This window comes from Oncorhynchus masou, chromosome 15, assembly GCF_036934945.1.
Source record: "Oncorhynchus masou masou isolate Uvic2021 chromosome 15, UVic_Omas_1.1, whole genome shotgun sequence".
Classification (NCBI taxonomy): Eukaryota; Metazoa; Chordata; class Actinopteri; order Salmoniformes; family Salmonidae; genus Oncorhynchus; species Oncorhynchus masou.
In genome coordinates this window covers 9,378,377-9,405,979 of record NC_088226.1, presented here as the reverse complement: position 1 = coordinate 9,405,979, position 27,603 = coordinate 9,378,377, and the positions used below count along the sequence as shown (strand labels likewise).

The 27,603-nt window shown below is 44.4% G+C and overlaps 3 protein-coding genes and 1 pseudogene across 7 annotated transcripts; 2 read left to right on the top strand and 2 right to left on the bottom strand.

Annotated features, from left to right (window-relative positions):
* Window positions 1-225: 225 nt before the first annotated feature.
* On the top strand, window positions 226-3,547 carry LOC135555540 (ER lumen protein-retaining receptor 3-like). Its single transcript, XM_064988064.1, has 5 exons — window positions 226-633; window positions 1,332-1,432; window positions 1,524-1,682; window positions 2,308-2,560; window positions 2,659-3,547. The coding sequence occupies exons 1-5, from the start codon at window positions 543-545 to the stop codon at window positions 2,700-2,702; spliced, it is 648 nt and encodes a 215-aa protein (XP_064844136.1). The 5' UTR covers window positions 226-542; the 3' UTR covers window positions 2,703-3,547.
* LOC135555539 (GTPase IMAP family member 7-like) lies at window positions 3,036-5,959 on the bottom strand. The gene is made up of 2 exons (XM_064988063.1): window positions 5,699-5,959; window positions 3,036-5,386 (listed from the first exon to the last, which is right to left on the bottom strand). The coding sequence occupies exons 1-2, from the start codon at window positions 5,757-5,759 to the stop codon at window positions 4,377-4,379; spliced, it is 1,071 nt and encodes a 356-aa protein (XP_064844135.1). The 5' UTR covers window positions 5,760-5,959; the 3' UTR covers window positions 3,036-4,376.
* A 1,884-nt stretch (window positions 5,960-7,843) lies between these two features.
* LOC135555537 (ankyrin repeat and fibronectin type-III domain-containing protein 1-like) lies at window positions 7,844-18,165 on the bottom strand. 5 transcript variants are annotated; one of them, XM_064988059.1, is made up of 18 exons: window positions 17,949-18,165; window positions 15,910-16,447; window positions 15,438-15,693; window positions 14,969-15,169; window positions 14,713-14,826; window positions 14,515-14,612; window positions 14,238-14,328; window positions 13,918-14,025; window positions 13,616-13,715; window positions 13,231-13,360; window positions 12,999-13,118; window positions 12,561-12,782; window positions 12,293-12,459; window positions 11,881-12,046; window positions 11,511-11,673; window positions 9,948-10,114; window positions 9,644-9,842; window positions 7,844-9,440 (listed from the first exon to the last, which is right to left on the bottom strand). In XM_064988059.1, exons 2-18 carry the CDS (start codon window positions 16,069-16,071, stop codon window positions 8,674-8,676), a joined length of 3,231 nt encoding a protein of 1,076 aa, XP_064844131.1. In that variant the 5' UTR covers window positions 16,072-16,447; window positions 17,949-18,165; the 3' UTR covers window positions 7,844-8,673. The 5 variants fall into 5 exon arrangements, with proteins under 5 accessions (XP_064844131.1, XP_064844132.1, XP_064844130.1 ...); XM_064988060.1 differs by having other exon boundaries at window positions 15,910-16,284; XM_064988058.1 differs by having other exon boundaries at window positions 15,910-18,165.
* A 4,232-nt stretch (window positions 18,166-22,397) lies between these two features.
* LOC135555241 (meiosis inhibitor protein 1-like) overlaps window positions 22,398-27,603 on the top strand; it is a 32,259-nt pseudogene continuing 27,053 nt past the window's right edge.

Here is a 27,603-nt window from a genome sequence, read left to right as displayed (position 1 = left end):
GTCTACGGGGATGGTTAATGATGGAGTTATTGGCCACAACCAATACTACATTATAATGTCGTTTTATATCGAGAGATAGTCCTGTAAAATAAACTGTTTACTTACTGCTATTTGTCTCCATCTGCTGTTGAAGAAGGTCACATACGGACTATTTCTTAGTGACAGCCCACTTCAGTGACATGCTCACGCTTTCACGCCCCAGTCTGGCTGTAATTTGAGCGCCAGAGGCAATACGGATTTTGCAGAAACTGGCAGCCACGTCACCGCCACAGGTCTGACAAACTTTCCCAGCCCTTTGCGGACAGTGCTGCAGAGGAATCCCTATGCAGAATATCTAGAATGAGCATTTATGAGCATTTGTAGTGATTTCCAAAGAACAAGAGGACATAACATTTGGGAACATTGGAGTTATTTTTTTTAGAGGAGTATCATTTTACATACGTTATTGTTTTGACATCGCCTGAAGACTACATTGAGGCCTCATTCTTACAGATTTGTACCAATATTTCGGCTCTTTATTTTTGGAATACCAAAACAGCACTATGAATATCTTCCGTCTAGCCGGTGACGTGTCACATATCGTTGCTATCATCATTCTATTAGTGAAGATATGGAGGTCCAAATCCTGTGCTGGTATGTTGACAGTGGGATTATTTCATATGCACTTGTTTACAGGGAAGTCTAGCTGTTAATTATTTATTGACTTGCTCATTCAGAGGCCTAATATATGTTTAACAAACTTAGGGACACATTGCCTGACGACTCAAACCTCTATGTTCACTAAATAGGCCTACTTCGTTTTTGAGAAGAAACTAACATCCGTGGTAGCCAGGCAAGTAATGCATCTGGCCATCTCAGTTGGGAAGTTGACCTCACACTCCTAGTACTGGTCTGAAAAACTCACGTCATGTTATGCACTCAGCAGTTCATTTGTTACTTTGTTGCAACAATGACTACAATTGGTTAGAGAGTAAATCAATTTGTCTTGTCTACTTCGACGCACAAGAATGTTACGTGGCAAAGAGTTCAGTCTAACCATATTTGCTTAAGGAGTCGCACCCTGGTCTGCTTTCTACCTCAGATATCCACATTGATGATGTTTTGCCATCCCCAGGTCATGAAATTAAATTGTTGCATATTTTTTATTTAACTAGGAAAGTCAGTTGAGAACAAATTCGTGTTTACAATGACGGCCTAGGAACAGTGGGATAACTGCCTTGTCAGCTCAGGGATTCGATCTAGCAACCTTTCTGTTACTGGCCCAATGCTCTAACCACTGGGCTACCTGCTGCCCCATATGTGAGACGAATGACTGTTGTGTGTTTCTGCAGGTATTTCTGGGAAGTCTCAGGTGCTTTTTGCATTAGTCTTTACTACAAGATACTTGGACCTGTTCACGAGCGTAATCTCCATCTACAACACAGTTATGAAGGTGAGGTAGACAATAGTATCCGACAAAGAAGCCAGCCAATCAATGATTTGTGTTCTAACCTAAACTCCTTCCCTCTGTCTTGTGTGCTCAGGTGGTGTTCCTGGCTTTGGCATATGCCACTGTGTACCTGATCTACATGCGATTCAGGAGCACCTTCAACTCAGAGAGTGACTCATTCCGTGTTGAGTTCCTGCTTGTGCCTGTGGCTGGGCTTTCCTTCCTGGAAAACTATGCATTTGCCCCCCTGGAGGTAAATGTGCCAGGTTCAATACGTACTGAACATACAGGTAACTGCCAAAATAAAGACGACACCAACTTAGTGTCTTAACAGGGAGTTGGGCCACCACGAGCCGCCAGAACTGTTAAGTGCGCCTTGGCATAGATTCTACAAGTGTCTGGAACTCTATTAGAGGGATACGACGCCATTCTTCCACAATAAATTCTGTCATTTGGTGTTTTGTCAATGGTGGTGGAAAATGCATCTTAGGCACCGCTCCAGAATCTCTCATAAGTGTTCAATTGTGTTGCGATCTGGTGACTGAGACACACACACCCTTTAAACCTCTACTCTAGTCATTGAGAGCTCTTCGAGCCATGATAGCCAAAATAATGGGCAACTGGGCATTTTTATACATGACCCTAAGCATGAGGAGATGGCTAATAGCCCTGGCTTTCAAAATACTTTGTATCCCTCATTTACTCAAGCATTTCCTTTATTTTGTTAGTTACCTATATCATTTAACCTATATCATTTAATTAGCTATTCTATCACATCATGGTATAGATCATGTAAATGAGGAGCAACTAAAACCCCAAATATTTGCTTTTGTGGAATATTGGCCTAGAAGTCTCAACTGCATATCTTTGGTGCACAGATCCTGTGGACCTTCTCCATCTACTTGGAGTCGGTGGCCATCTTGCCCCAGCTCTTCATGATCACCAAGACCGGCGAGGCAGAGTCCATCACCACCCACTACCTGTTCTTCCTGGGTCTCTACCGAGCCCTGTACCTGGCCAACTGGGTGTGGCGCTACCACACCGAGGGCTTCTTTGACCAGATTGCTGTGGTGTCCGGTGTGGTGCAGACGATTTTCTACTGTGACTTCTTCTACCTTTACGTTACCAGGGGTAAGTATGAGCCAGGGAGAGATGTTGACTTTGTATTGTATTTCTAGTACATATTTCATCCCATTTCCCTTTCCCTCTTTGCCTTTGTCCCTCTCCAGTGCTCAGAGGAAGTGGAAAGATGTCCCTGCCCATGCCCATCTAAAGAGAGTCAGTGCTGTTTTACGCGACAGTTGAGCAGTTCAGTAACTGAAAGCACCTCTGCCCTCCAATCATACTTAGTAATGGACTACAGTCTGCAGTGTCACAGTACCTACCCCCTGTATACCCTGGGGGGTATATACTGTACCCAGAGGGCAACTGTCGTGTTGTTGGTACCTGGTGTGTTTGTTGGTGTGCTTTTCCCTAGACTAAAATGACCAAAGAACGTTGTCCCATGTTTTTGTGCATGAGTGTGTGGAACTGAATGTTAATGGGAATTGAGTAAATTGAATACTGTGGGAATTTTCTTTTTTATTATACTTTTTTTAATGGAGGCAGATATTGTCCCTCTTAAATTAGTCCAATGGAGTTTGTGCCTTATTTTTCTTTTTCTAGTAAATGGCATATTTTGAATGTCTTATTACATCAAAATGGTGTAAACATTGTATATATGTGAGACATTTGTTCCGCTTTCCTGTCTTTTTACAATTTCTACATATAACAGTGACCAACCTTCAAGGCTTACATTGTTTCACCAAGCAGAGTTCATTGGGAGTCTTGTATTTAGGCTGCTCTGGGCGATATTTGCCATCCTTGTCAAGAGTTATGCTATGTTCTTCCCTTTATGGAAATAAGTCCATGGAGATGCCATACAGAACGCACTGTCATGTATGTACTCTTATATCCGTCCACTTCTTGACTGAACCAAGGTTCTTCTTAAATACGTTGTATTCTGTACTTTGATTTTTACCAGTCATTTCCATTCCTTTAATATTAATGCATTTCATTAAGCAGAACGAATACACATTTGTGATGTCACAGTTCAAACTAAATATATTTTCTATGCGATGAGGCATCAACCGTTATTTCTCACTAACTAGAGTTCATTCATATCTCAACATTTATTGACTACATTTTTAGACCAGGATTACAATGGCAACGGCAGATTAATGCTTCAACAAAATGGAAAGCTACATACACCAAGTATCTTGGTACTACTAAATGTGTATATGTGTGCCAAACTTTTACAGCTGTGGCGCCCATGTTGTAATGATCAACATTTTAATACAAAGAACCTTCATCATTTGTAAATCAGGTCAGTAAAAGGTATATTTACTGGTTCTTCGTGTTGATTACTTTAAATTGTGTTTCATCACACCAGGATGTTTACTCCTGCATACTCACACTAGCGATTCACACCATTTAAAAAAAATTCACAGCGCACTTGACTTTTCTATTGAGTACTCAATAATGAATGCCTGTTTACTCCCGTGGCACTATGACAACCTGGACAAATAGAATCACTTCCTCAACTGTCAGGGCTGGGCTTCTACAAAGGATGATGGTGACAGTTCTATTACAGTGGTATTACACTGCATTTTGTATTCTATCGACTCTTATTCACTTTCTGATCATTTACCTCCGTGTGTTAGTGCATTAATAGCTTCATCAACTATGACTGTCAATGGAAGAAAGTGCATCGGCGCTCTTTAGCAAGCCTGCCTTACGAAGTCATTGTGATGCTTTTTCAAAGAACACATTTGAGTGATAAATAAGTGTGTAAAAACTCATTTGCACTTCAGAGACAGAACAAATATACTGGTTATTTAAGACCCTCATCTTCTACCTGATAACCCAGCACCATACAGTGAATAATAGTGGATATTAAATGTCCCCGTCAGTGTAGGAGAGTTTTGCGGTGTTTGTAAAGCACTTTACTTCCCTCTCTCACAGCTCCTCCCACCACTTTGGCAGCTGATGTGATTGACAGCGGTGTGGTAGCCAAAGCTGCTGCCCTCTCTATCGCCTTAACCTTTTTCACTGCTTTCCCTTTTCCTTTGCTTGTTACTCCAGCTCCCTCTGCCGCCCCCTTCCCCAGGGCAGACACCAGCTCACACCAGAACAACTTCTCTGCCTTCTTTCTGGCTGCCTCTTCCTCTCTTCTCCTCTCCTCCTCTTCCCTCCTTCTCATTCTCTCTGCCTCCGGTCCCTGAGGCTCTGGCCCTGTCTTCACCCCATCCTCCTCCTGCTTCAATGGAGTCATCCTTCTCTCTCCCAGAATTGCCTCCTGGTACATCTCGTTGGTGTAGAAGCCACCTCCGTTCTGCGTCACCATCTTGTCTATCTTCTCCAGGAGCTCTGTGACCTGAGTGCAGTCTGTTATCTTGTTGCTGTTGTTAAAGACATGGTAGCCCCCCTGACATCTACTCACAAACTCCTGGAGCTCCTGGCTCTCCTTCAGGAAGTCTTCCATGCTTTTTCCCTGTAGATGGTCACCCCAGGTGAACAGTACTACTGTGTATCTGAGGACTCCTGGTCCAAAAGTGGCCTTGACCCACTCCAGGGCATCCCGCTCCTCCTGAGTGAACCTGCCAGGCTGAAGGGTCACCAGGAAGGAGTGGGGGCCAGGGGCGGACAGCACCACACAGCGGCCTGTCTCAGCTGTCACCTCCTGAGGGGAGAGGCGCGTGTCGAAGAACCCTGGGGTGTCGACCACAGTGAGGTTCCTCCCAGCCACAGCTCCACTCTGTCTGTCACACTGACCAGTTACAGAACATGAAGAGATGTCCACCCGGAATGCCTGCCTCCCTAGGATGGTGTTACCAGAAGAGCTTCTCCCTGCGCCTGTCTTCCCAACCAGTACCATCCTCAGCGCCCCACTGTCAGGCTCCGTTGATGCTTCACATGCTGTGACACAAATTACAGTCATTTATACTGACCTAACCAATCTAAAAGTGTAACCTACCTTGAAATTACTATCTGACATAGGCCTACTGTTGTCCTATTATCACCCATATAATATGTAGGTCTATTATATTTATAATGGTTGGGGGCTGAGATGTATTTAGCCTACATTACAGATTTCTGAGTGCTGCTGTTTATTTTCGGTGGAAGATGTTAAAAAATGCTATACAAACGGCATATTTTTTGATGCGCAATGGAAAATCTACCTGCTAGCAACAACGACAGTAGGCTATTACTGTTTCAATAGTCTCTCACCCAGATTCGAGGCAGCACATTCCAATGACGCCATCTCCACTGTCCCACGTGAGTTAGCCATGGCGAAAACGGCTGCAACTATGGATTATCCGTGGAAAACCTAATATGCACTGAAATAAGAGGGTCCTGTCTTCGGTTGCGTTACTTGCATATATTACCAGCACCTCCTCATTCTTATTGAGAAATTACATATATTTGTATCCATGTCATTTTTCTTTTCACCCGTTTACATGCCGTATCTACGATGCAATGCTGCAGAGTCAGACCATGATGTCATTGTGATAATGCGCATGTAACAGTATAGCTTCCGTCCCTCTCCTCCGCACACGCGACCAGCCCGCGCTGACTAACTGACACTGTAAGCTTACCTGTGGTCAGTTCTTTGATCCTACACTGTCAACTTGCCGTTCATGCTTACATTTTGTTTTTCGCATATAGGGTGAATTCGGAAAGTGTGGGACGTCATATAAACTGGGACAGCTTTGTCCTGAGGTGTTTATGTCTTGGTCTGACAAAACTATTATTACTAAACTATTACTACTAGACTATTATTACTAAACTATTATTACTAGACTATTATTACTAAACTATTATTACTAAACTATTATTACTAGGCACTTGCAGAGAAATCAAATTATCGAAATCATATCACTTAATTTATAAACATGTCATAAATAATTGCACTGTGCCAAACTGTAAATATGCGTACTAGTACTTTGCGGGTTGACTCCAGTGGAGGCTGCTGATGGGAGGATGGCTCATTATAACGGAACAAATGGAATCGCATCAAACACATAGAAACCATGTGTTTGATACCCTTCCAACTATTCCTCTCCAGCCATTACCCAGAGCCCGCCCTCCCCAATTAAGGTGCCACCCCCCTCCTGTGGTTGACTAACCCGCCATCCCCAACCTTTTATCTGTCAACAGGACCCTGGACAGGACTGACTGGTACGGACGTGCCCCTGGGGCAAGATTGAACAGAGACAAGACAAAAGCCCAATTTCTCAAACCATGGGCAGGTACTGGGGGTAACGTTTGACCGGGAGGGAGGAGGAAGCGGCAACTGGAGTGGAATCCTGGGGACTGTACGACAGAGACTGGGTTTTTGGGGACTTCGACAGCTGACTTGTGACGGCAAGGTTTTAATCATTAAAGCTGTGATTTTACCTGTGCTGCTGTTATTCAGTTCTGTTTATATCCCCCCACGAACAACACTTTTAGCTCTGGAACGGATGCTGTTTCACTTCCTGTGGGGAAGCATGTCGGAGAGGCTGAAGAGGGAGGTGGTCAAGAGACCCAGGTCCAAGGGGGGGAAAGGCTTGCCTGACCTCTACTTGTTCCTGGGCAGCCACTATACAGCGTTATATCTCACTTGGAAGCCACGGAATGGAAGCCACGGAAGCCCTGGGGTGGTACAGAAGAAAGGGGGCCTTGACCCCAGGCGAAGGGTCTGTAATGGTGTGGGGATTGTTTTCTTGGCAAACGTTAGGTCCCTTGACACCAACTGAGCAACGTTTCCATGCCCCAACAAATTCACTTTTCTGGGTGTACCTAATAAACTGACCACTGAGTGTATATTTCCACACTGTGACATTGGAATAATACAGTGAAAATTATGATGATGCCCTTTTAGTGTATGAGCTGCTTGAAAAGATCGCCTGAAATTTCTGCCTGTTTTGGTGGGGTGGAGTTTTGGCCTTCCATGTTGACATCACTGTGTGGTAAATTAGTTAATAGACCAATAAGAAAGAGAGTTCCAAACATCTCTGCCAATAACATCTTATTTTCCTTTTTCCTCTTCCCACTCAGACCACTCCCAGACAGTCAGAGCAAAATTCTTGCTTGAGAAAATCCCCTTCGTTAAAAAGCTATTTGTTTTATTTTTTTGACTATTTTAATTGGAGAAAAAAAATCACAGTAAGGTACTTAATTGTTACCCATAAATTATTTGATATTGAGATAAAAATGGCTGCATTGGACCTTTAATATTGGCATTTTGAATTGATATCCTCACACATATCTTCACCTTAATACCCAGTTGGCCTGTGTAACCTTCTCAAGTACACACACGTTTCTGAAAAGGAAAATGTAAAAAAAGATAACTAACTTTCGTCTTAGAAATAAAATGTGGAACAACACAAATACAGCTGAAAATATTTTATTTGGTCATTTCATAAATATAAACCATTCAACTGATTTTACTATAGACTAGTGTTACGCCCTGACCGTAGAGATCCTTTACTTTCTCTATTTGGTTAGGTCAGGGTGTGACTTGGGTGGTCAATCTAGTTTTTCATTTCTAGGTTGGCCTAGTATGGTTCCCAATCAGAGGCAGCTGTCTATCGTTGTCTCTGATTGGGGGATCATATTTAGGCAGCCTTTTTTCCACCTGTTGTGTTTGGGATCTTGTTTTTTTAATGTAGCCTTTTTGCAGTCCAAAGCTGCACATTCGTTTTGTTACTCTTTATTGTTTTGTTGCTGGTTCACATTAATAAACATGATGAACGCCTTCCACGCTGCACCTTGGTCCAATCCTTCCAACAATGTTCGTTGCTACTAGCTAGTTGTGTGTTATAAGGACAAAAGTGCAATGGATTAATAGAGCACAATACGGTAAAGACTATTTTACATTGAACAAAAGAGAATAGCAGTTGTGGATATAGACAATCATAAATCAATTCAGTTTAATACAACTTGCAACAGGGAGACATCTCGCATACAGAAGCACTGAACATGTCTAGCAGGTCTCTTGGAGACAGGCCTTTTATATCACCACTGGAACAACTACAGAGAGTCAGATAATGTGATGAGAAAACAACCATGAATATCCCACCGTTTGCCAAACTCGCTTAAAGGCACTGAAAGGATATTAAGAATTAGTTGAGAATTGGTTGTCAAATTCTTCGAGAGGCACGATGAGTAAGTGCAATGTATTTCGGTGTAACGTTCAGTTCTAATAATATCTGGATACATCAGGATGCCTGGTTAGAGGAGTTCACCCACTCAACCTGGCTCCTGGCTGGCATGCTGCCCCCCCTGTTGCCAGCATGTATCATAGTGTCCTCTGTAGGTAAATCCCAGCTCTGGGCAGGTGTGGTCCTCACAATGGGAAGAGGGGCAGATGTGGCCAGCCCGTCTAAATGACCTGAGAACAGTGTATCTGCACAGGTTCTGTCTCCTAAACTAAGGCCTGCTGTCAGTGAGTTCGTATCATGATGCACATCAGAGAGAGAGCAACCCTTAGGTCCACTCATCAAGTCAGAGTTTAGTCCAAAGAAAGCCTCGCTTTCACTGACTCCAACACTTAAACTGTCAAGCATATCCATCCTCCCAGGTACAGGGTCCTCCTCCCTCTCTTCATCTATCAGACTCAGTGTGGGGAAGATGATGTCCAGCTCTGGTAGAGGCAGGATCACATCACTGACAAAACTGTGCGGATACTCCAGTTCTCCACTGTAGGCAGCTGGCAGGTTCACAATGTCATGATCTGCCACCTCTGATTGGGCCATAATGTTATGATATACCACTTCTGATTGGGCCACACTGTCAAACCCAACTCCTAACTGGTCCAGGCTGTTGAACGCCACAACAGGCTGTTGGGCACTGAGGTCCACGGGGTACCCCCCTTTGCTAGCCCCCTCAATTAAACTCACAGCCTTTTCATGGACCCCCGGGATACATATTGGCTCAGAGATCCCACTGCTGACACCAACGTCTGTAACAGTGCAGGTAATGCTCTCTAGAGGCAGTGGGAGGAGAGGGCCAACAGAAAGGAGAGTTAGGTACATCAAACAGACAAAAGAAGTGACTGAATATCAAACTGAGGAATTAAGTGCATCACAATATAAAATTATTTTCCTCTCACCCCTGCCTCCTTTCTAATGCTCCAATCAAAGACAGTGAATAAATACATTTACTATATCTACTACATTAACAAGTCACCTGATATTTTCTTTTGAGGGAGTATGCGCTGGGGCCAGACTCTGGTGGTAGGCCTGTCATCCTCCTCATCGTCTGGGCAGGCAGGTGGGTCTCCTCCCATGACCAGGCCCAGAGGCACCGCCCCCACCCACTGTTTAGAGCGGACACACTGCAGGACATCCATGATCCACCGGGCCTCACGCCACACCACCTCAAGACTCTAAACAGGGCAAAGGGACAGAGAGGCAAGGGGGCTCATTCCCTCTCATACACACATACTGTCCTCCTTTTATGTCTATTTTATTACTCTCTATGGGTAGTCTACCTGTGAGAGCTGAGTGATGTGACCAAGGCGGTCTCTGGCCTCCTGCACCTCCTTCGTGTCCAAAGCTTCTCGCAAAGCCTGCTGGGACAGATGAGCGTCCAGCTCCAACCGAACCCAGACCTGACAGTACTGAGACAGGAAGTCTTGCTCGTACGTCCAGAAGTGCACTGTGAGACGTGAGGATTAGACAAAAATTTAAGCTCACCACCACTGACAGTTTACTCTGAGCAAAAACATAAATGGCATGACACGTCTTATATTCTCTATGTTGTCCATGAACCTTTCCCTCAACGTCAATTAGCAGCTAACCGATCGCTGCAGCTGTACATAGTCCATCGGTAAATAGCCCACCCAATTTACCTACCTCATCCCCATACTCTTTTGCACACCAGTATCTCTACCTGTACTTGACCATCTGATCATTTATCACTCCAGTGTTAATCTGCCAAATTGTAATTATTCGCCTACCTCCTCATGCCTTTTGCACACAATGTATATAGACTCTTTAAAAAAAAATTATACTGTGTTATTGACTTGTTTATTGTTTACTCCATGTGTAACTCTGTGTTGTTGTCTGTTCACACTGCTATGCTTTATCTTGGCCAGGTCGCAGTTGTAAATGAGAACTTGTTCTCAACTAGCCTACCTGGTTAAATAAAGGTTAAATGTTTTTTTTTCAACAATTAGACCAAGGAGCTAATCGTGGACTACAGGAAACGGGGGGCGAGCACACGCTCATCCACATCGAGACAGGGCTGCAGTGTAGCAGGTCGAGATTTTAAGTTCCTCGGTGTCCAAATCACTAAGGACTTAAAATGGTCCACACACACACACACACAAACAATCGTGAAGAAGGCACGACAGAGCCTCTTGCCCCCCGGGAGGTTGAAATCATCAAAAAATTCTACAACTGCACCATTGAGAGCATCTCGACTAGCTGCATCACTGCTTGGTATGGCAACTGCACCGACGTCGACCACATGGCACTACAAAGGGTGGTGTGGACAGCCCAGAACATCACTGGGGCTGAGCTCCCTGCCACCCAGGACCTCTATATCAGGCGGTGTGAAAGGACGGCACAGAAAATTGTTAAAGACTCCAGCCACCCCAAAGACTGTTCTCTCTACTTCCGCAAGGCAAGCACACTCACATAACATGCACATACATTCATACTAACTCTACACACACGCACACACACACACACACACTCACGAACAATCATCAAATACACTGCTGCTACTCTGTTTATCATATGTCCCGATGCCTAGTCACCTTACCCCTATACATATCTAACCCTCCCACTCCAGTATCCCTGCACAGTGTAAATAAGGTATTGGCACTGACCCTGGAACTGATCCTGTATTTAGCTTACTTACTTTCTCGTATTCTTCTTATTTCTATTTCTGCGTTTTTGTTCTACTTTACTTTGTATAACTTTTTTTATAGTACTACTAACATTGATTACTGCATTGATGGGAAAGAGGAAACAAGACATTTTACTGTACTTGTGCATGTGACACTAAATACTTGAAACTTACACCCAATCCTGGCACCAATACATACCCAGCTCAAAGATCTGCAGTGGCATTGTGAGGCCTGGCTCCTTGGTGCCCACTAGGGGCCAGTAGCTAGAACTGAAGTCTTCACTGGGGGGCAGCAGGAGCAGCATGGACATCTTATCCCCAAACTGCAGCAGCTCCCGAGTGTACACACCGTACTGATACGCCTGTAGGAGAGGAGAGCAGGGAGAAAGAAGTGATGATCAGAGGATGAGGACAAGAGGTGAAGAATATCAAGAGAGAGAAAAAGCAAAAAGAAAAGAATAGAGAGAGAAGACAAGAGGAGGTAAGAGAGGTGCATCACATGAAACAGTATAACATTCAAATGAGATCTAAAAGCATGTGAGTTGGAGAGTAAGTGAAACCATGGTTACCCTGTAGAGGGGGATGTTGAGCTTTGTCAACAGGAGAGTGACAGCGGCCCTGAGTGACCTCACAAAGTCCCCCAGCCCAGAGCTGTCCATCGAGGTCTCACCCACGTCCTCTGGGTCCTCATTGACTATTAACATGTTGTGGCTTTGTAACCACGCCCATTCATCGCTAAAACAAAAATGCAGCCCAAGACACATCACAAGGAACTATCATTAGCAATGATCTCATCTGACCAGTCAGTAATCCTTAAAAACACTAGACAAACATTGAGGACACACTTCATTCTAAGTATTATACAGTATACTACTTCATCATCAGCTATACCAGGTCAGAACAGTTTAAAAGTCTGTCTGTACGTGGCAGTGCATACTGAACTCAGTGGTAAGCTCAGTGGTAGTATGTTATCTGTGTTACCGGGACACATGGGGGTTGTGGCGCACTCTGGCGTGGCATAGCAGGTTGGGCAGCCTCTGGGGCACTAGAACCCTGATCTGCTCCACTGTGCTGCACAGCTTCAAGATGCCCACGTACAGGCCCGGCTGGGCCCACTGGACACTGCGTCTGTGGAAGGACAGCTTCTCCTGGTGAGGGACACAAAGAAAGGCATCGTTGTATTAGCACATTAAGAAGCTTTACTACTGTATATAAACACGAGCACAGTGTCCCAACCAGGAAGGGTCACCTTGAGCTGCTCTGTGAGGGTGTCCATGGCAGTAGGCTCTGGGAGTAGAGGGGTCCTGCTCCGGTTCTTCTCCAGCCAGGCCAGGGGGACCCAGTGGAGAGGGAGGTCCGGGGGTTTTGTGTGGGCCGCACAATCCTTCACTGTCACCAGCAGGACGTTACCCTGCCTGTCCTTCAGAGGCTCATAGTACACCTGCCCCAAGTCTACTGTCCCCAGAGAGGACTGCAGAGAGAGGCAGGGAAGGAGAGAGGGAGAAAAGTATGAAATAAAATAAATAAAGAGTGAAAACAAATAAAGAGTGAAAAGGAAAGTTAACAAGAAACAGGCAGTGGAAGAGAAAGCTCAAAGAAAAGGTTGTCTCTTCATCTTTGCTAGGTGCTTTATTGATGAGAAGGCCATATACAGTGACCTATCAGTGTACAATATCCTTTTTGTCACCTGTAGTTGTGCTACAGCCTGCAAGATATTGTGCCTGTTCTGAAGTAGTGATGAAGAGGAGGAGAGAGCGGAGGAGAGGGCCTGCTGGAGCCAGGGCACCTGTTGCCACGCACAGGACAACTATAAGAAAAAGAGAGAGGGATAGAAAGATAGAAAATAGACAATGTACATTTGGAACATATATTTCACACAGGTATACCTCCCAATGCATTCAATTAGATTGACAGCTAACCTTGGCAAACCAAAGGAAGTCCTGAGAGACGGAGGTGGAGCAGCACTTGATCTCCACCAATGGGAGCTGGTCATCTGCTGTGACCAGGATGTTTTCCTTTCTGTAGAACACAGTTGCCAGGTATACACCCCTAACAATGAGACAAAGAGGAAGAACAGAGGAGAGAATAAGATTAGTTTCATCCTAACGAAGGAAGACAGAAAAGAAATGAATAGAGAGATAGGTGCAATAAAGGGAGGGCGGAAAGGGACTGAAACTCTTGTTTGAAGAGTAGGGGATGTACTGAGGGAACAGAGGCAGAGTGGGATCTTTCTCTAAATGTAACCATGGGTGAGGTTAGTGGCAGAGATACAGAGTTGTTGGGTGAGGAGCACTGCTATCTCACCTCTGTAGGAGACGGACAAACTTGGTGGCAGACTGGAAGAGCAGCTTCAGGCTGCGAGACATAGACAGGCGCTTACTGGGGCTCTGGGGCTTGGAGCTCTCTATGGGCCACAGGACAAAGGAATGAGACATTCAGACATGGAGGACCATGTGAAAGAGCCAGAGTGACTGATACTGTTTACATTCTCATGTATTATACAGGTATTGAATGTACAAGGATGTTGATCTTACACAAATCATTTGAGTAGTATATTAATTCCACTTGTATGAGAGGCAGAACTGATGGTTCAAGAAGTACACTACCTATACAGTATCCCTTGTAGTGTGGCTCTCTGGTCTGCTCCAACAGTCTCCTGGCTAGAGCCTCCTTGTTCCTGCTTGGAGTTTTCACTCCCATACACTCCCTCCAGCCTGCAGAGGGACACAGGCCACTAGCATTCACTGGTATTCATTGTGGAGTCATATGATCCAAGGTCAGCTGTTTTTTTCAAATGGCGAAGGTTGGTATTTGGGGAGCTGCTTCTTGATCTGTGATTAGTGGCAACTTCTACACAGAGCATTGATGATAATATAGAATATCAGAAAGCTCTTTTGTCTGTCTGTCTGCAGTTCCATTTACTCACTGGAGGGGGCAGCACTGACTGGGCTGGAGCTCTGAGCCGGGCCCCATCCCTTCACATTGTAGGCGGTCACTCTCACAAAGTAGTGCATTCCCTAAGAGACCAATACATTATCATCATGACTTAACCCTACGAACAGGCAGACCAGGGCAAATAACAAATAACAAATAACATCGTAGTTGTTCATTTCTGCAGGTAGCTGAGAGAGTTGTGGTTATGTGCCTCCTAGCCTCAGGGTGTTCTGGTTTAGGAGATGTGACCGGGGTCGTGTGTGTCTTACTGTCGTGAGTCCTGTGATGCTGTGGATGGGGGTCTTAGTGTCGATCACCTGGGCTGAGCCAAGTATACTCTTGAAGTTCGCAAAGGTGCTCCATTCCACTGTAGGAGGTGACAGGAAGAGAGACACGGATGTATCTATGATATTGAGGACTGAGTGGTAATTGCAATAGTGATTAGAGTTGGAGTAGTAGAACCCCACCTCTGTAGCGGGTGATCAATCCAGTGGCGATACCGGTTGGCTCTCGAATGGACACAAACAGGGAAGAGGCACTGGTCACAAACAGTGACACGCTACTGGGTGGGCCAGGGAGGTCTAGAGGACACAGAGAGATGGAGAGACACACAGACAGTAAACACAGACTTGGAGCAAAAAGTACATAACATAAACGAATCAATGAGACTGGCTTGAGTGCATCATACTTGTCCTTCATCACCCCTGACCCCTAGCCTCTGACCTGTGTGGTGGAAGCTCTCCCTCATCCTGCAGTACAGCTGCTGCCGCAGAGTCCAGAGGTGGAGCTGCCTCTGTATGTCGGCCTGCACATGTGGCCCCGCCCCTGCTCCACCCAGTAGCTCCTCCCTCCTGTCCTCCACCTGCCTGTCGGCCAACATCACCAGGGCATCCAGCTTGAACAACCACTCCGCTGGAAGACACACTGAGAGAAAGAGAGGGGAGGGGATAGAGTGGGAGGGAGAGATAATATAGCATTGTTAACACAGTGTGGGAACAAGATTGAGTGAAAGGGTGACAGGAATTATATCTGTAAACATTCCATTTAACCATCATTCACTAGTAGTCACTACCCCAAAAGAATAATGTCTTAATGTACTGGATGATCCATTGTTTGTGTGAAATGTGTACAACTGTTACTTGACTATCTCTTGATTGCACTGATTCAATCTACGTCACTGTGTAAGACTCACAGACGGGGTTGTGTCTGGCTCCTGCCTTTGTCAACACGTGCAGCAGAGGGGAGTTCTGGGTTAGAGCAGCCACGTCCAGAGGTACCAGGCCCTGCTCACTCACTCTGTTTACACCTTTCTCCCTCTCTCTTTCCCAGTCCTTCTCTTTCTTCTCTTTATCCTGTCCTCCTCCTCTGCCACACACTCTGTCCCTGCATAGCAGGCTCTGCACCGCCAGGGTGTCCTCATTCTCCACTGCCTCCCACAGGTTCTTATACTAACACAGGGGAAGGAGAGGGGGATTGAGTGAGGAATGAGAAACAGGCACATGGAGGGATACAGGGTAAGAGGGTACATCGTCATGGGTAGGTCAGAAAGATGCAGGAAGAAAACGTTACTTTAGATGATAGTATGGAACAACAATATAAGACAATTCTCAAAGATAAAACACCCAAAATGGATCCAAAATTCACTTTCTCTCAGGATGTCTTACTGTGTGAGTGGCCTTGCATGGATGTTTCGGCATGTTTGTCTCTCCGGAAAAAGAGGACTCTCCGCCCCTCAGCCTGACCGACAGGTTTCTGTAGATGCGTTTAGGCAAAACGGGACCTAGAGAGCGCCGCCGCTGTGGCGGGTTTCTCACCGACACAGACATACAATAGATGGCACACACACAATTGGTAGAGAGTCTGCACAGCAAGATACGGGAGTTACAGGGGACGAGGTTGGAACAAAAGAGAAGAAGGTGGATGGATGATGGAGAGGTCACAGACAGACAGCGTGAAGAGAGGAACGGTACACGGGGGAGGGAGAGGGGGAAGAAGGGAGGATGAAGGGGGTGTGAAACAGAAAGAGGTGCATTAGAGGACTAGAATGGAGTGATACAGTAGGAATAAGATGAGGGAAAAAAATAGATTAAAAAAAAAACACAAAAAACAGAACAAAGTCAGTCTTACTGTCATCTTACCAGCTGGTAAAAGGTTGCAGAAATGTATCACTACTTAGGGGAGCCTGGGTTGAGTTGAGCAGCACTGCGTGTGGGTGGATAAGTGGATAAAAGTTACAATGCCTGAGCAGAGCAGATGGAAAATGCCTCACAGAAGTTAGAATATCTCACTCTTCTCCCCTTTGTTCCCACGTTCTAGTCTAATGCCTTATGGCTTTTCTTCCTACTCAATGGAGTCTCTGCACAAAGCAATCTCACCATCAATCTAATTGACTGAGGAATGGAAGTCTACAGAGTGCACGGTCAAAATATATTAAATTGAGTGCTCCTGAGATCAAACATGTCATACATATAGAACCATTTATCTGCCCTCTCATTTGCCTTTATCGTGTCTTACGTTAGTGATGGATAATTGTCTATTCTTCTTCACCTCTTTTCAGGCAGGAAAAACCAGCAGCATTGTATCCTGAACAGTTCACTGTCTTCATAATCCAGCTGCACACTTTCCTTCCGAAAGCCCCGAGACCTTTTTGTTGCTTTGACCAAAATGCTGTTTCACTTTTATTTTCTCTCCTCAGTCACTACATTTCTCTTCCATCCTTTCTCTCTCTCTCTCTCTCTCTCTCTCTCTCCTGCCTTTTTTCAACTCTTCAGCTTTCCACTTACTTCCATCTACATCAGTGTTATTCAGACACAAAATACATCCCTAGCAAGAGATGCCATGACTCCATTACCACCTGCACTGCCTGTTCACACATAGGGAAAGGATAAGGGTGAGACCTCACTGTTATAGGTAGATTCAGTTCTATTGTTTGTTCATGGCGCATTTCATCTCTTATGGAAAGTGTCAATCTGTATCTGTGAAACTGGTTTAGTGAAGGGATTCTTGTCTATGCTGTATGGAGGGGCCAACAGATGCCAATCACTGGACAAAAAGACTTCATGTAAACAAGAATTGACATTCAGTAATTTGAGTTGATATTGACACTTCAATTAAATAGCATTAACATATTTGTATGCAGATTATGTAATTATTATAAATGTATTCCATTCTGTTGTGACTTTTGTAGGTCTAAAAGCATTTGCTTGATAACAGACAAAGCAATGTTTCACAGTAAGTCTATACAGAAATATCCTATGACTCATACCTGGCACCAGGAAGTGATGCTGTTACTCGAAAGAAACGCAATAATTGCGTGAACCAAATAAGGAAACGTTGGAAGATTCTGTATACATACAGATAATGAATAAAACATTCCTGAAACATTACACAAGCATCTGACAGAAGCCAAAGCGCAAATGCAACAGTTATGCCAATGTAATAAATACACAGTTGTTTGAGTTAATGAAAGTTAGAAAATAATCCAACTAGAATAGAATGCACATCATATTCAGCATGCACATAGAATACAAACGAATTTACAAACATTGTCAAATTAAAAATGAGTTTAAAAATAAAGAACATTTTATACCCTATTGCAATAATCCACTCGAATCCTATGGCTCCTGAAACAACCTGGTTTTGTGTTGTATTATGAATTATTAGGCAGGTAAATATGTTAGACTAAAAGTATACAAGACAATACCTTCCGTAGATGTAAGCCCCTGCTTCCCCTTGTCACATACTAAACCACAATCACCACGAAAGCGTCAACTAAAAGTCAATAAATGAATCCTAAAGTTACGATAGCAATCGGAATTCACTCATCCCTCTCAGTCCGGTTAATCCACTTTCATGAATTTTCCCTTCTCACGGTCAAGCGAACCTGCTCCGGACGCTCAACATACAATCTGGTACCTCGCGCCCCTCCCATCTCTCTCTCTCTCTCTCTCATTCACACATGCTGAGGCTTACATTCACGGACCAATTCGGAATTCACATGATTATACAGCTAGATGGAATATGGTAGATAAAGTAGTGGCTCCAAATCAATAGGCTAATGTTAATAGATTCTTCAGTCACTTTGCATCAATAACCTAATTGGCAAATGTAAGCCTATTACACAATGTGAAATAAGTAGCTAATTCAATGATAAAATGTTATTGTGCACCTGTTCTACAGAACTATCCATGCATTACATTCTGAAGTCTTTTTGCCTCCACATTACAGTTTTTTCCAACTGCTTACACAAGTTTTCAAAACTCTCATTTTCTTCAAAACTCTACACACAATTCCCAAAACTGCACACACAAAATGCAAAATGCCTCACATCTCCTTCAAAATGTAACACTGCATTCAAAATGCCATAAACACATGTCAGAGTGAAGCATTTGCATCAAATGGCAAACACTGCTTTCATAATAGTACATTTTTGGATATACCATGTAAACACTGTTCTAAATCTAAAGCTTCATCTCTTCTCCGGCCTCTTCACCGGCCTGGGTCTGGCCACAATACTTCGTCCACATCACAAGATACGTTCTCTTGCCAAACATCGAGGGAGGCATCTCCTAGCATGGCGTATCCAACCTTGGACAGAGGCAACCTCTATGTCCCCACATGCGCCCTACATTGCCTGGAGAAGCGGCACGCGGGCATAGGGTTGGCGATCATACACTTTCCAGCGCCAGGCTGAGAAGAATTCCTCTATGGGATTTAGAAAAGGTGAATATGGGGGTAGGTACAAAACTACAAATTGTGGATGGGTGGCAAACCAGTTTTGGACCAGAACAGCCCGGTGAAAATTAATATTGTTGTAAGGGATTTCTTCCATTGACGGAGAGACGGACCAAAGCGCAGCGTGGTTACTTTGATTCATGTTTTAATAAATCACTTAACATGAACAAACTTACAAAAACAAGAAATGTGAAAACCCCAAACCGTCCTATCTGGTGCAGACACAGAGACAGGAACAATCACCCACAAACACACAGTGAAACCCAGGCTACCTAAGTATGATTCTCAATCAGAGACAACTAATGACACCTGCCTCTGATTGAGAACCATACTAGGCCGAACATAGAAATACCCAAAATATAGAACAAACAAACATAGACTGCCCACCCAACTCACACCCTGACCATACTAAATAAAGACAAAACAAAGGAAATAAAGGTCAGAACGTGACAATTGTCCCATAAAACCACAAATCTGGCAGGCTCCTGATCTGGATCAGGGACAAGCAGTGTAAATTGCATCCAGAAAAGTGAGCATATGGCCGGTGTTGTACGGACCCAGTGTGGCATTGTGATGGAGGACCCCGTTTTGAGTGATGGCAGCACACATAGTTATATTACCCACACGCTGTCCAGGGACATTGGTAATTGCCCTCTGTCCTATTACATTTCTTCCGCGGCGCCTGGTTTTGGTGAGGTTGAAGCCAACCTCATCCACATAAATAAATTCATGGCGAATTACATGGGCATCCAGCTCCAATACTCTCTGTAACAGACAAACGGATATACAGATGAGTAAATATGGTATGTCTGAAGTACTGGAAGTAGTGTTGCATACATACCTCTACAAAGTCATGTCGCATATTGTTGACTCTGTCAGAGTTTCTCTCAAATGGCACCTTGTAAAGTTGTTTCATCGTCACTCGGTGCCGTTGGAGGATGCGTTGTATGGTCGACAGGCTTACAGCATTGATGTTGTTAAATATGGTGTCATTATTCAAGATATGCTCTCTTATCTCTCAAATCCTAATTTGCCTTGTTGGCCAAAACCAAATTTATAATTGCAGTCTCTTGTACATCTGTAAACAAGCGTCCTCGTCCTCCTTGATGTCTTTACCTTTCCACTCTGGACAGAATTCAAACACAGTATGTGTTTTGTAAACAATGTACTACAGCACGATTCATTCATTCTACAGCATGATGACCAACCTCATTCATTCAATGTAGTACAGCATTCAACCTCATTCATTCAGTACAGCATGATAACCAACCATTCATTCATTCAATGTAGTACAGCATGATAACCAACCTCATTCATTCATTCAATGGAACATGATAACCAACCTCATTCATTCATTCAATGTAGTACAGCCAACCTCATTCATTCATTCAATGTAACAGCATGATACAAAAATTCAATGTAGTACAGCATGATAACCAACCTCATTCATTCATTCAATGCAGCATGATAACCAACCTCATTCATTCATTCAGTAAATGGATGCATGATAACCAACCTCATTCATTCATTCAATGTAGTACAGCATGATAACCAACCTCATTGTTTATGCAATATAACCAACCTCATTCATTCAATGCAGTCAGTAAATGGATGGCTTAGAGTTAAATGTTTATGCAATACTATTTTACAGTACATTACTGTAATGCTAAAATAGTCATTAGATAGTTGCATACCTGTTCTCATTTCTGAAGGTTTGAATTATGGACGCCACTGTAAATTGACTCAAGTTGGGCTGGACTCAGTCCAGCCTCTCTCATGGTCAAACCGTGGTTGATCACATGATCAACAAGTGTTGCCCTAATCTCATCAAAGATGGCTCTCCTTCCTTCTCTTCTTTGCCCTCATCCTCTTCCTTCTCTTCTTTGCCCTCATCCTCTTCCTTCTCTTCTTTGCCCTCATCCTCTTCCTTCTCTTCTTTGCCCTCATCCTCTTCTTCCTCTTCCTCTCCCTCCTACTCCTCTTGCTCTCTGTCCATTGTTGGCATCCATTGTTCAAAACAGGTAATCTGACCTTTGACCTATTTATAGGCCTATACTACAGTAAAGCAGTGATTGGTTAGTGATCAGTTAAGCTATTAGTGTTTGCACATGTGAGGAGTGTGTGTGTGACCTGGTGAATAAGTGTAGCAATTTGATTGGTTGTGTTTGGAAAAGGAAAACAAGTCACTTCCTGTTATATTTTTGTGTTTTAGGTAGAGAATTGTGTGTAGTGTTTTGAAAAAAGTGTTTTATGCAATTGACAACTGAGTCAAAGGCTGAGAAATAGCTTATGGTTTTAGATATTTGGTGTGTAGTTTTGCACTTTGAGTGAGAGGTTTCAAAAATCGTGTGACATGAAAAGATTTTGTGTGTAAGCAGTTGGAAAAAAACTGTAATCTTTTTGGGCTGGTGGTCACAGACCTATGGTGTCTCTAAGCAACGTCAGTCTTGTTTGTCATTTCGACAGGAAGCTGAGCATCACACAGACTGAGACACACACTGTGACATGATTTAGAGCAACAGCCCACGGCCATTGTGTATGAAGATGAATGATGATATGAACATCTGAAGAAATGCAGACCCCAGCTTCTAAAACCTTGGCCTGTGCAGATCAGAGCACTCAGATCAAAGCAAACGAGAGATTATCATTTTGTTGTAGGTCCAACCCCCCTCTTCCCCCTACCCTTCCATCACCTTGACATGAGTCAGATCACTAACTAGCTCTGGTCCAGGGAGTTACGTGCGGCTGAGCCTGCCATTATAACAGGCCACCAGCAGTGCAGTGGGCTTGTGTTGGCCAAAAACATATTTCATTCCTGGCCTCAAGATTAGTGCACTTGTTTTTGATCGCAGGTTCAAATTCGGCTTGAAATAAAGATACTTTTTTTCTGTGGCATATGCAGACTTTTCCCCCGCCTCAAACCAGGCTGGCCATCGAATGCAGCGCATCTGTTGGCTATATACCAAGGGCATAAAACACTTACTGGTTAGAGTTAGATATAATGAAGTGATTTCATTGGTTGAGACCGAAATGAGCCTTGCTGTCACAGTTTTGCCGCGAACATCAGTAGCTAGTTAACGTTAGCTACATGACTTTGTTTAGAGAAGGTTCAATCTCTGACTTCTCTAGCTACTTGGCTAGACTTGATCGCATTGTTTGTAATAACATTATTTAGCGGCAGTTAGTTATTTAAGACCACGTTAACCTATTAATTTTGACCCATTATCTGGCAGTTTGAATAAAACTAGCAAATTATCTCTGGTGACAGTCAGCTAGCTAGCTAAGCTAAAGTTAGCGAGCAACCGCGGTAGGAAAGGCAAGAAGGTAGGTTACAATACATTTACTTTAGATACATTGAAATATGATCAGTTACGCAATAAAACAAACCATTCTGGTCTGCATTGATTTTCAGGGTGAAATGACGAGCGTGGACGTGATTTATGAAAAGATTCACTTCAGGCACGATCCGAAATGGTCTGTTCAGTGTTCGCATGGGTCACTCAGACCAGGGCGGCTTGATGAACTGCGTCGCTTGTGTCATTGAGATGATGGAAAGCAACAACGTTGCTAAATATTGAACATTTTTTATTAACCACATATTGGTATTTTTGCTACAACAGCTAACATGAGCTGCCATCAACCCTTATATGCACTTGGCTACCCGTGTGGTTCCATCATGTGAGTGTCCAGGGTATCTTGAAAGGCGCAAATAAAATGTATTATTATTATAATGACATCTCTTGTCCTTCAATAGTCTGTGAGAAAGTCTGTGGCGCTGTCAGGGATCAGTGGGGTTCTGAAGAGCTGTCCTGGGGCTCTGAAGGAGCTGCTACTGCAGGACCACAGGGTCTGTCTGCATTTCACAGCATCTTTACTGGGTAAGAAAGATACGCACACACACAATCAAACAAAGCCTTGCTTTATCTCTGACTTTATTTGACTCTGTTTTCCGTACAGGGATGCTTCACACAGTCGAGGACCCAGCCACTCTGGAGCAGGTCATACAGGGTAAGAGGAGAGCTTAAACGGTCTGATTATACACACGGCGGCTTGAGAATACTCACTCTTTACTGACTAATTCATAATATATTTGTACTGTTGTCTCAACTTGTACCTCATGTCACCACATTCTATAGCATGACCAGGTTCATTGGCTCTCATAGTCTGGGTTGAAGAGTTATATGGGTTGTTGAGTGCCTCAGCAGAATTGTTCATTAGAGTGTTGCTGGTTATGGAACCCCACAGGACCACTGTGTTGGAGCGCTAACAAAATCACTGTGTGCACTGTGCCACAATTTGTTTTCAAAACCGTGTCAATTTAGCACCATGAATAATGCTATGATAAGTCTCTCTCTCTCTCTCACTCTCTCTGTTCAGTGCTGGTACAGCTGCTCTTGGAGTTACAGAGTGAACAGTATGTGTGCTACATCCTGGATGAGATAGACACACAAGTGAGTAATATCACACATACAGGTCTATCACTGTCTCTCTGTTCCAAATTCACTCAGAAACAAAGAGACAGGAATAAATGCCAGATAGAATCTCAAGCCTACCCATCGTTTGTACACTAAGCTTGTCGATAGACTTGGATTTTCCACTGTTTTGGCCATCACTTTATTGGCTTTGTCTGTTAATATTAACATGTTTCTCTCAGTCCAACACTCCTTTACACCAGCAGATGACTGGGTCTACTACCACACACACACACCACACACACACACACACACACACACACACACACACACACACACACACACACACACACATCAGTTGGGTAAAGCTAGCTTGTTTGGTAAACAGTTGAAATGTTGGCTCTGTAGTCTGTGTTGGTGTGTCACCTTGGGAAACAGTGGAAACTCTAGTGTAAGCAGCAGGTGGTAGGGCTGACTGTAGGGTTGACTGGGGATTATAACAGCGGGCTGAGGTGTGGACAAGTCCTTTCACACTAAAAGGAAGAAACTTGATTAGATTCAAACAATGGAATAAAGAAGTTGGTGCACCTTTGTTACTGGTGGGAATGGAAGGGTGGATTGTGGACTATCTGTCATGCACAGACGGACAGGAAGGAAGTCATACTGTACTTTAGGAATAGATTGATTTGGTTGGTATGAATTTATACACAAAAGTGTGTGAAAATGATTGTCGAGCCTCCTCTCTGTCCCACATCCAGCTGTGTATGCATATATATATATTATCATATATGCATAGTCACTTTAACCATTTCTACATTTCTACATTCTGATAAACAGAAAGTAGCAGCAGTGTAAAAGAGGGGGAGGGGGGGGGGGTAGCCATTTGATTACCTGTTCTGGAGTCTTATGGCTTGGCGTTAAAAACTGTTGAGAAGCTTTTTTGTCCTAGACTTGGCCCTCCGGTAGTAGAGAGAACAGTCTGTGGCTGGGGTCTTTGACAATTTTTAGGTCCTTCCTCTGACACCGACTGGTGTAGAGGTCCTGGCCCATGGCAGGAAGCTTGGCCCTAGTGATGTACTACCCTCTGTAGTGTCTTGCGGTCGGAGGCTGAGCAGTTGCCGTACCAGGCAGTGATGTAACCAGTCACAGGATGCTCTCAATGTTGCAGCTGTAGAACCTTTTGAGGATCTTTTTTTATTTTTTTACCTTTATTTGACTAGGCAAGTCAGTTAAGAACAAATTCTTATTTTCAATGACGGCCTAGGAACAGTGGGTTAACTGCCTGTTCAGGGGCAGGACTCATGCCAAATCTTTTTAGTTTCTTGTGGAGGAATAGGCTTTGTCATGCCCTCTTCACGACTGTCTTGGTGTGTTTGGACCATTCTAGTTTGTTGTTGATGTGGACACCAAGGAACTTGAAGCTCTCAACCTGCTCCACTACAGCCCCGTCGATTAGAATGGGGGTGTGCTCGGGTCCTCCTTTTCCTGTAGTCCACAATCATCTCCTTAGTCTTGTTTACGTTGAGGGATAGGTTGTTATTCTGGCACCACCTGGCCAGGTCTCCTCCCTATAGGCTGTCTCGTCGTTGTCGGTGATCAGGCCTACCACTGTTGTGTCGTCTGCAAACTTAATGATGGTGTTGTAGTCGTGCCTGGCCATGCAGTCGTGGGTGTTGCCACTTAGTTTCTGCCATATCGAAGCCACCAGCCAGAGTTGCTGAAAAGAACACTACTACATTGACTGCCTGTCTGCTTCCTGCTCTTCCTCCTGCTGTCTGCCTCCTGCTGTCTTGCCTCCTGCTTTAGCCAATGTTTGCAATAATGATGAAAATGGAACATTAATTGGACTGCATGTCTGTGTCTTGCTCGTATTTGATATGCTGCCTATATAGCTGCATGTATAACTCCCCACTTGAGTTTTGCATTGGAGCAAAAAACAATTAGCTTTTTAACTACACACAAGGCCCTATAATTGCTATTTAGTCTCTCAGTGATCATGTTAGTATCCTACAGCATGAGTAAGCTACCTACAGCTGTTCCACGTCTGGGCACCCGAACAATCTAGGCAGTTGAGCTCATATCCCGACCGGTAACCAGAGTCTGAAAATGAACTCGCCCATTTTCATCGCCCAGTGACTCGGATGCTTATGTTTGCAATTCTGTGACAACAGACACCAAGTTTGTACAAACATGTTGATCATGTATTTTTTGTGCAACATGTAAATAGCTGTATGTAGCCTAATTCCCACCCTGAAAAAATAAAATGAAATCGCGCTTATGCTTTTTAACCTACTGGGGTATGGAATGCAATAGTTGTAACATGTCGACCATGTCTTTTGTGTACAACGTTCATCGGAGACCAAGGGGGCGGGGGAAGCGGCAGCGGAGCACTGGGCCGCATCCAATCAAGAAGGGGGGAGTGGCAGTGTGCGGAGCACTGAGCAACAGCTACGTAGGTAGCAGAGTGTGCAGGAGCAACATAAAATAAAACAATCCTACAAATGAGCAGAAATCTCTTATATTTAGCCATGGAACTTTCGGGTTCCAGAAAATCTGGAACCGCAGCCGCTCCGTAATAGTTTTGTGTGTGTGTGTGTGGACATTGTCAGTGTTTTATTCGACCACAGTGTCTCCTGACCCCTCCTGTCTCAGCCTCCAGTATTTATGCTGCAGTAGTTTATGTGTCGGGGGGCTGGGGTCAGTTTGTTATATCTGGAGTACTTCTCCTGTCCAATTCGGTGTCCTGTGTGAATCTAAGTGTGCGTTCTCTAATTCTCTCCTTCTCTCTCTCGGAGGACCTGAGCCCTAGGACCATGCCCCAGGACTACCTGACATGATGACTCCTTGCTGTCCCCAGTCCACCTGGCCGTGCTGCTGCTCCAGTTTCAACTGTTCTGCCTTATTATTATTCGACCATGCTGGTCATTTATGAACATTTGAACATCTTGGCCATGTTCTGTTATAATCTCTACCCGGCACAGCCAGAAGAGGACTGGCCACCCCACATAGCCTGGTTCCTCTCTAGGTTTCTTCCTAGGTTTTGGCCTTTCTAGGGAGTTTTTCCTAACCACCGTGCTTCTACACCTGCATTGCTTGCTGCTTGGGGTTTTAGGCTGGGTTTCTGTACAGCACTTTGAGATATCAGCTGATGTACGAAGGGCTATATAAATAAAATTTGATTGATTGATTGATTTTGTCTAAGCAGCGCGGTGTCATGAGTCTATGTGGACTGCCGCTATTGGTGCCTGCCTGTCAGCGAGCTCACGCCTCCCAGCTGATACACAGGCACTGAGGCCCTGAATCGAGAGGGAGAGAGAGAGTACAATAGAGGGGGAGAAACTATTCAGTACAGAGAACTCAACTCACAAACAGTAGCCCCAGCTTGTTTTCAATCATCTGTTGAATTGATGTCATTATTTTCCTTTACATTACTTTGCATAGTGTTGAAATGTACAGGCAGATGTGTTTTCTCCCTCCCTTCTCTCCTCCCGTTTGTATTGTGGTGTAGCCAGACCTGGTTGGAGCCAGGAGTCTCTCCTGGCTGGCTGCCTCTGGAGTGTGACCTGCTCCACAGAGCAGCTGTGTCTGGGCCTCTAACTCTCAGGCTGGCTGCGTCAAAGTTAAACAAACTCAATTCAACAGGGTGTCTGACTGAGTCTGTTGTGTAGTATCAGCCAGCCATGCTTCATACACACACAACTGTCTGTTCACCGCTACTCTCAGCCAAGAGTGTAGCTGGGGTTTAGTTCCTGCTTTGTTCACTGTTGTTTTCTCACCCATCGCTCTTATGTTCTGTCTGTCTCTGCCTTATTGTGTGTATATCTCATTTCCTCTCCCCCCACCTCCCTTTTTCATTCTCTTCCTCTCTCCCCTCCTCGCTCCCTCTCTCTCTCTCCCCTCCTCGCTCCCTCTCCCTCTCTCTCGCTCCAGTGCCCCTGTTGGAGCGGTTGTGCGCCACGCTGCTCTACCCAGACGAGGGTCTGAAGGCCTCAGTGTTCTACGTGTGGCAGGGGGTGTGGGGTGTGGGGGGAGAGGCCCAGTCCCTGCCCTCCCCCCTCAGAGACAGGGTGTGTGTGCTGCTGATGCAGACCCAGTCCCACGCCTGCTCCCCTCAGCTCACCATCAACTGCCTGGCCACCATCATATTTAGGGGGGCGGTGCTTATTACCATATAAAAAGCGGTAGTATCATACGATATGTGCATGTAACCTA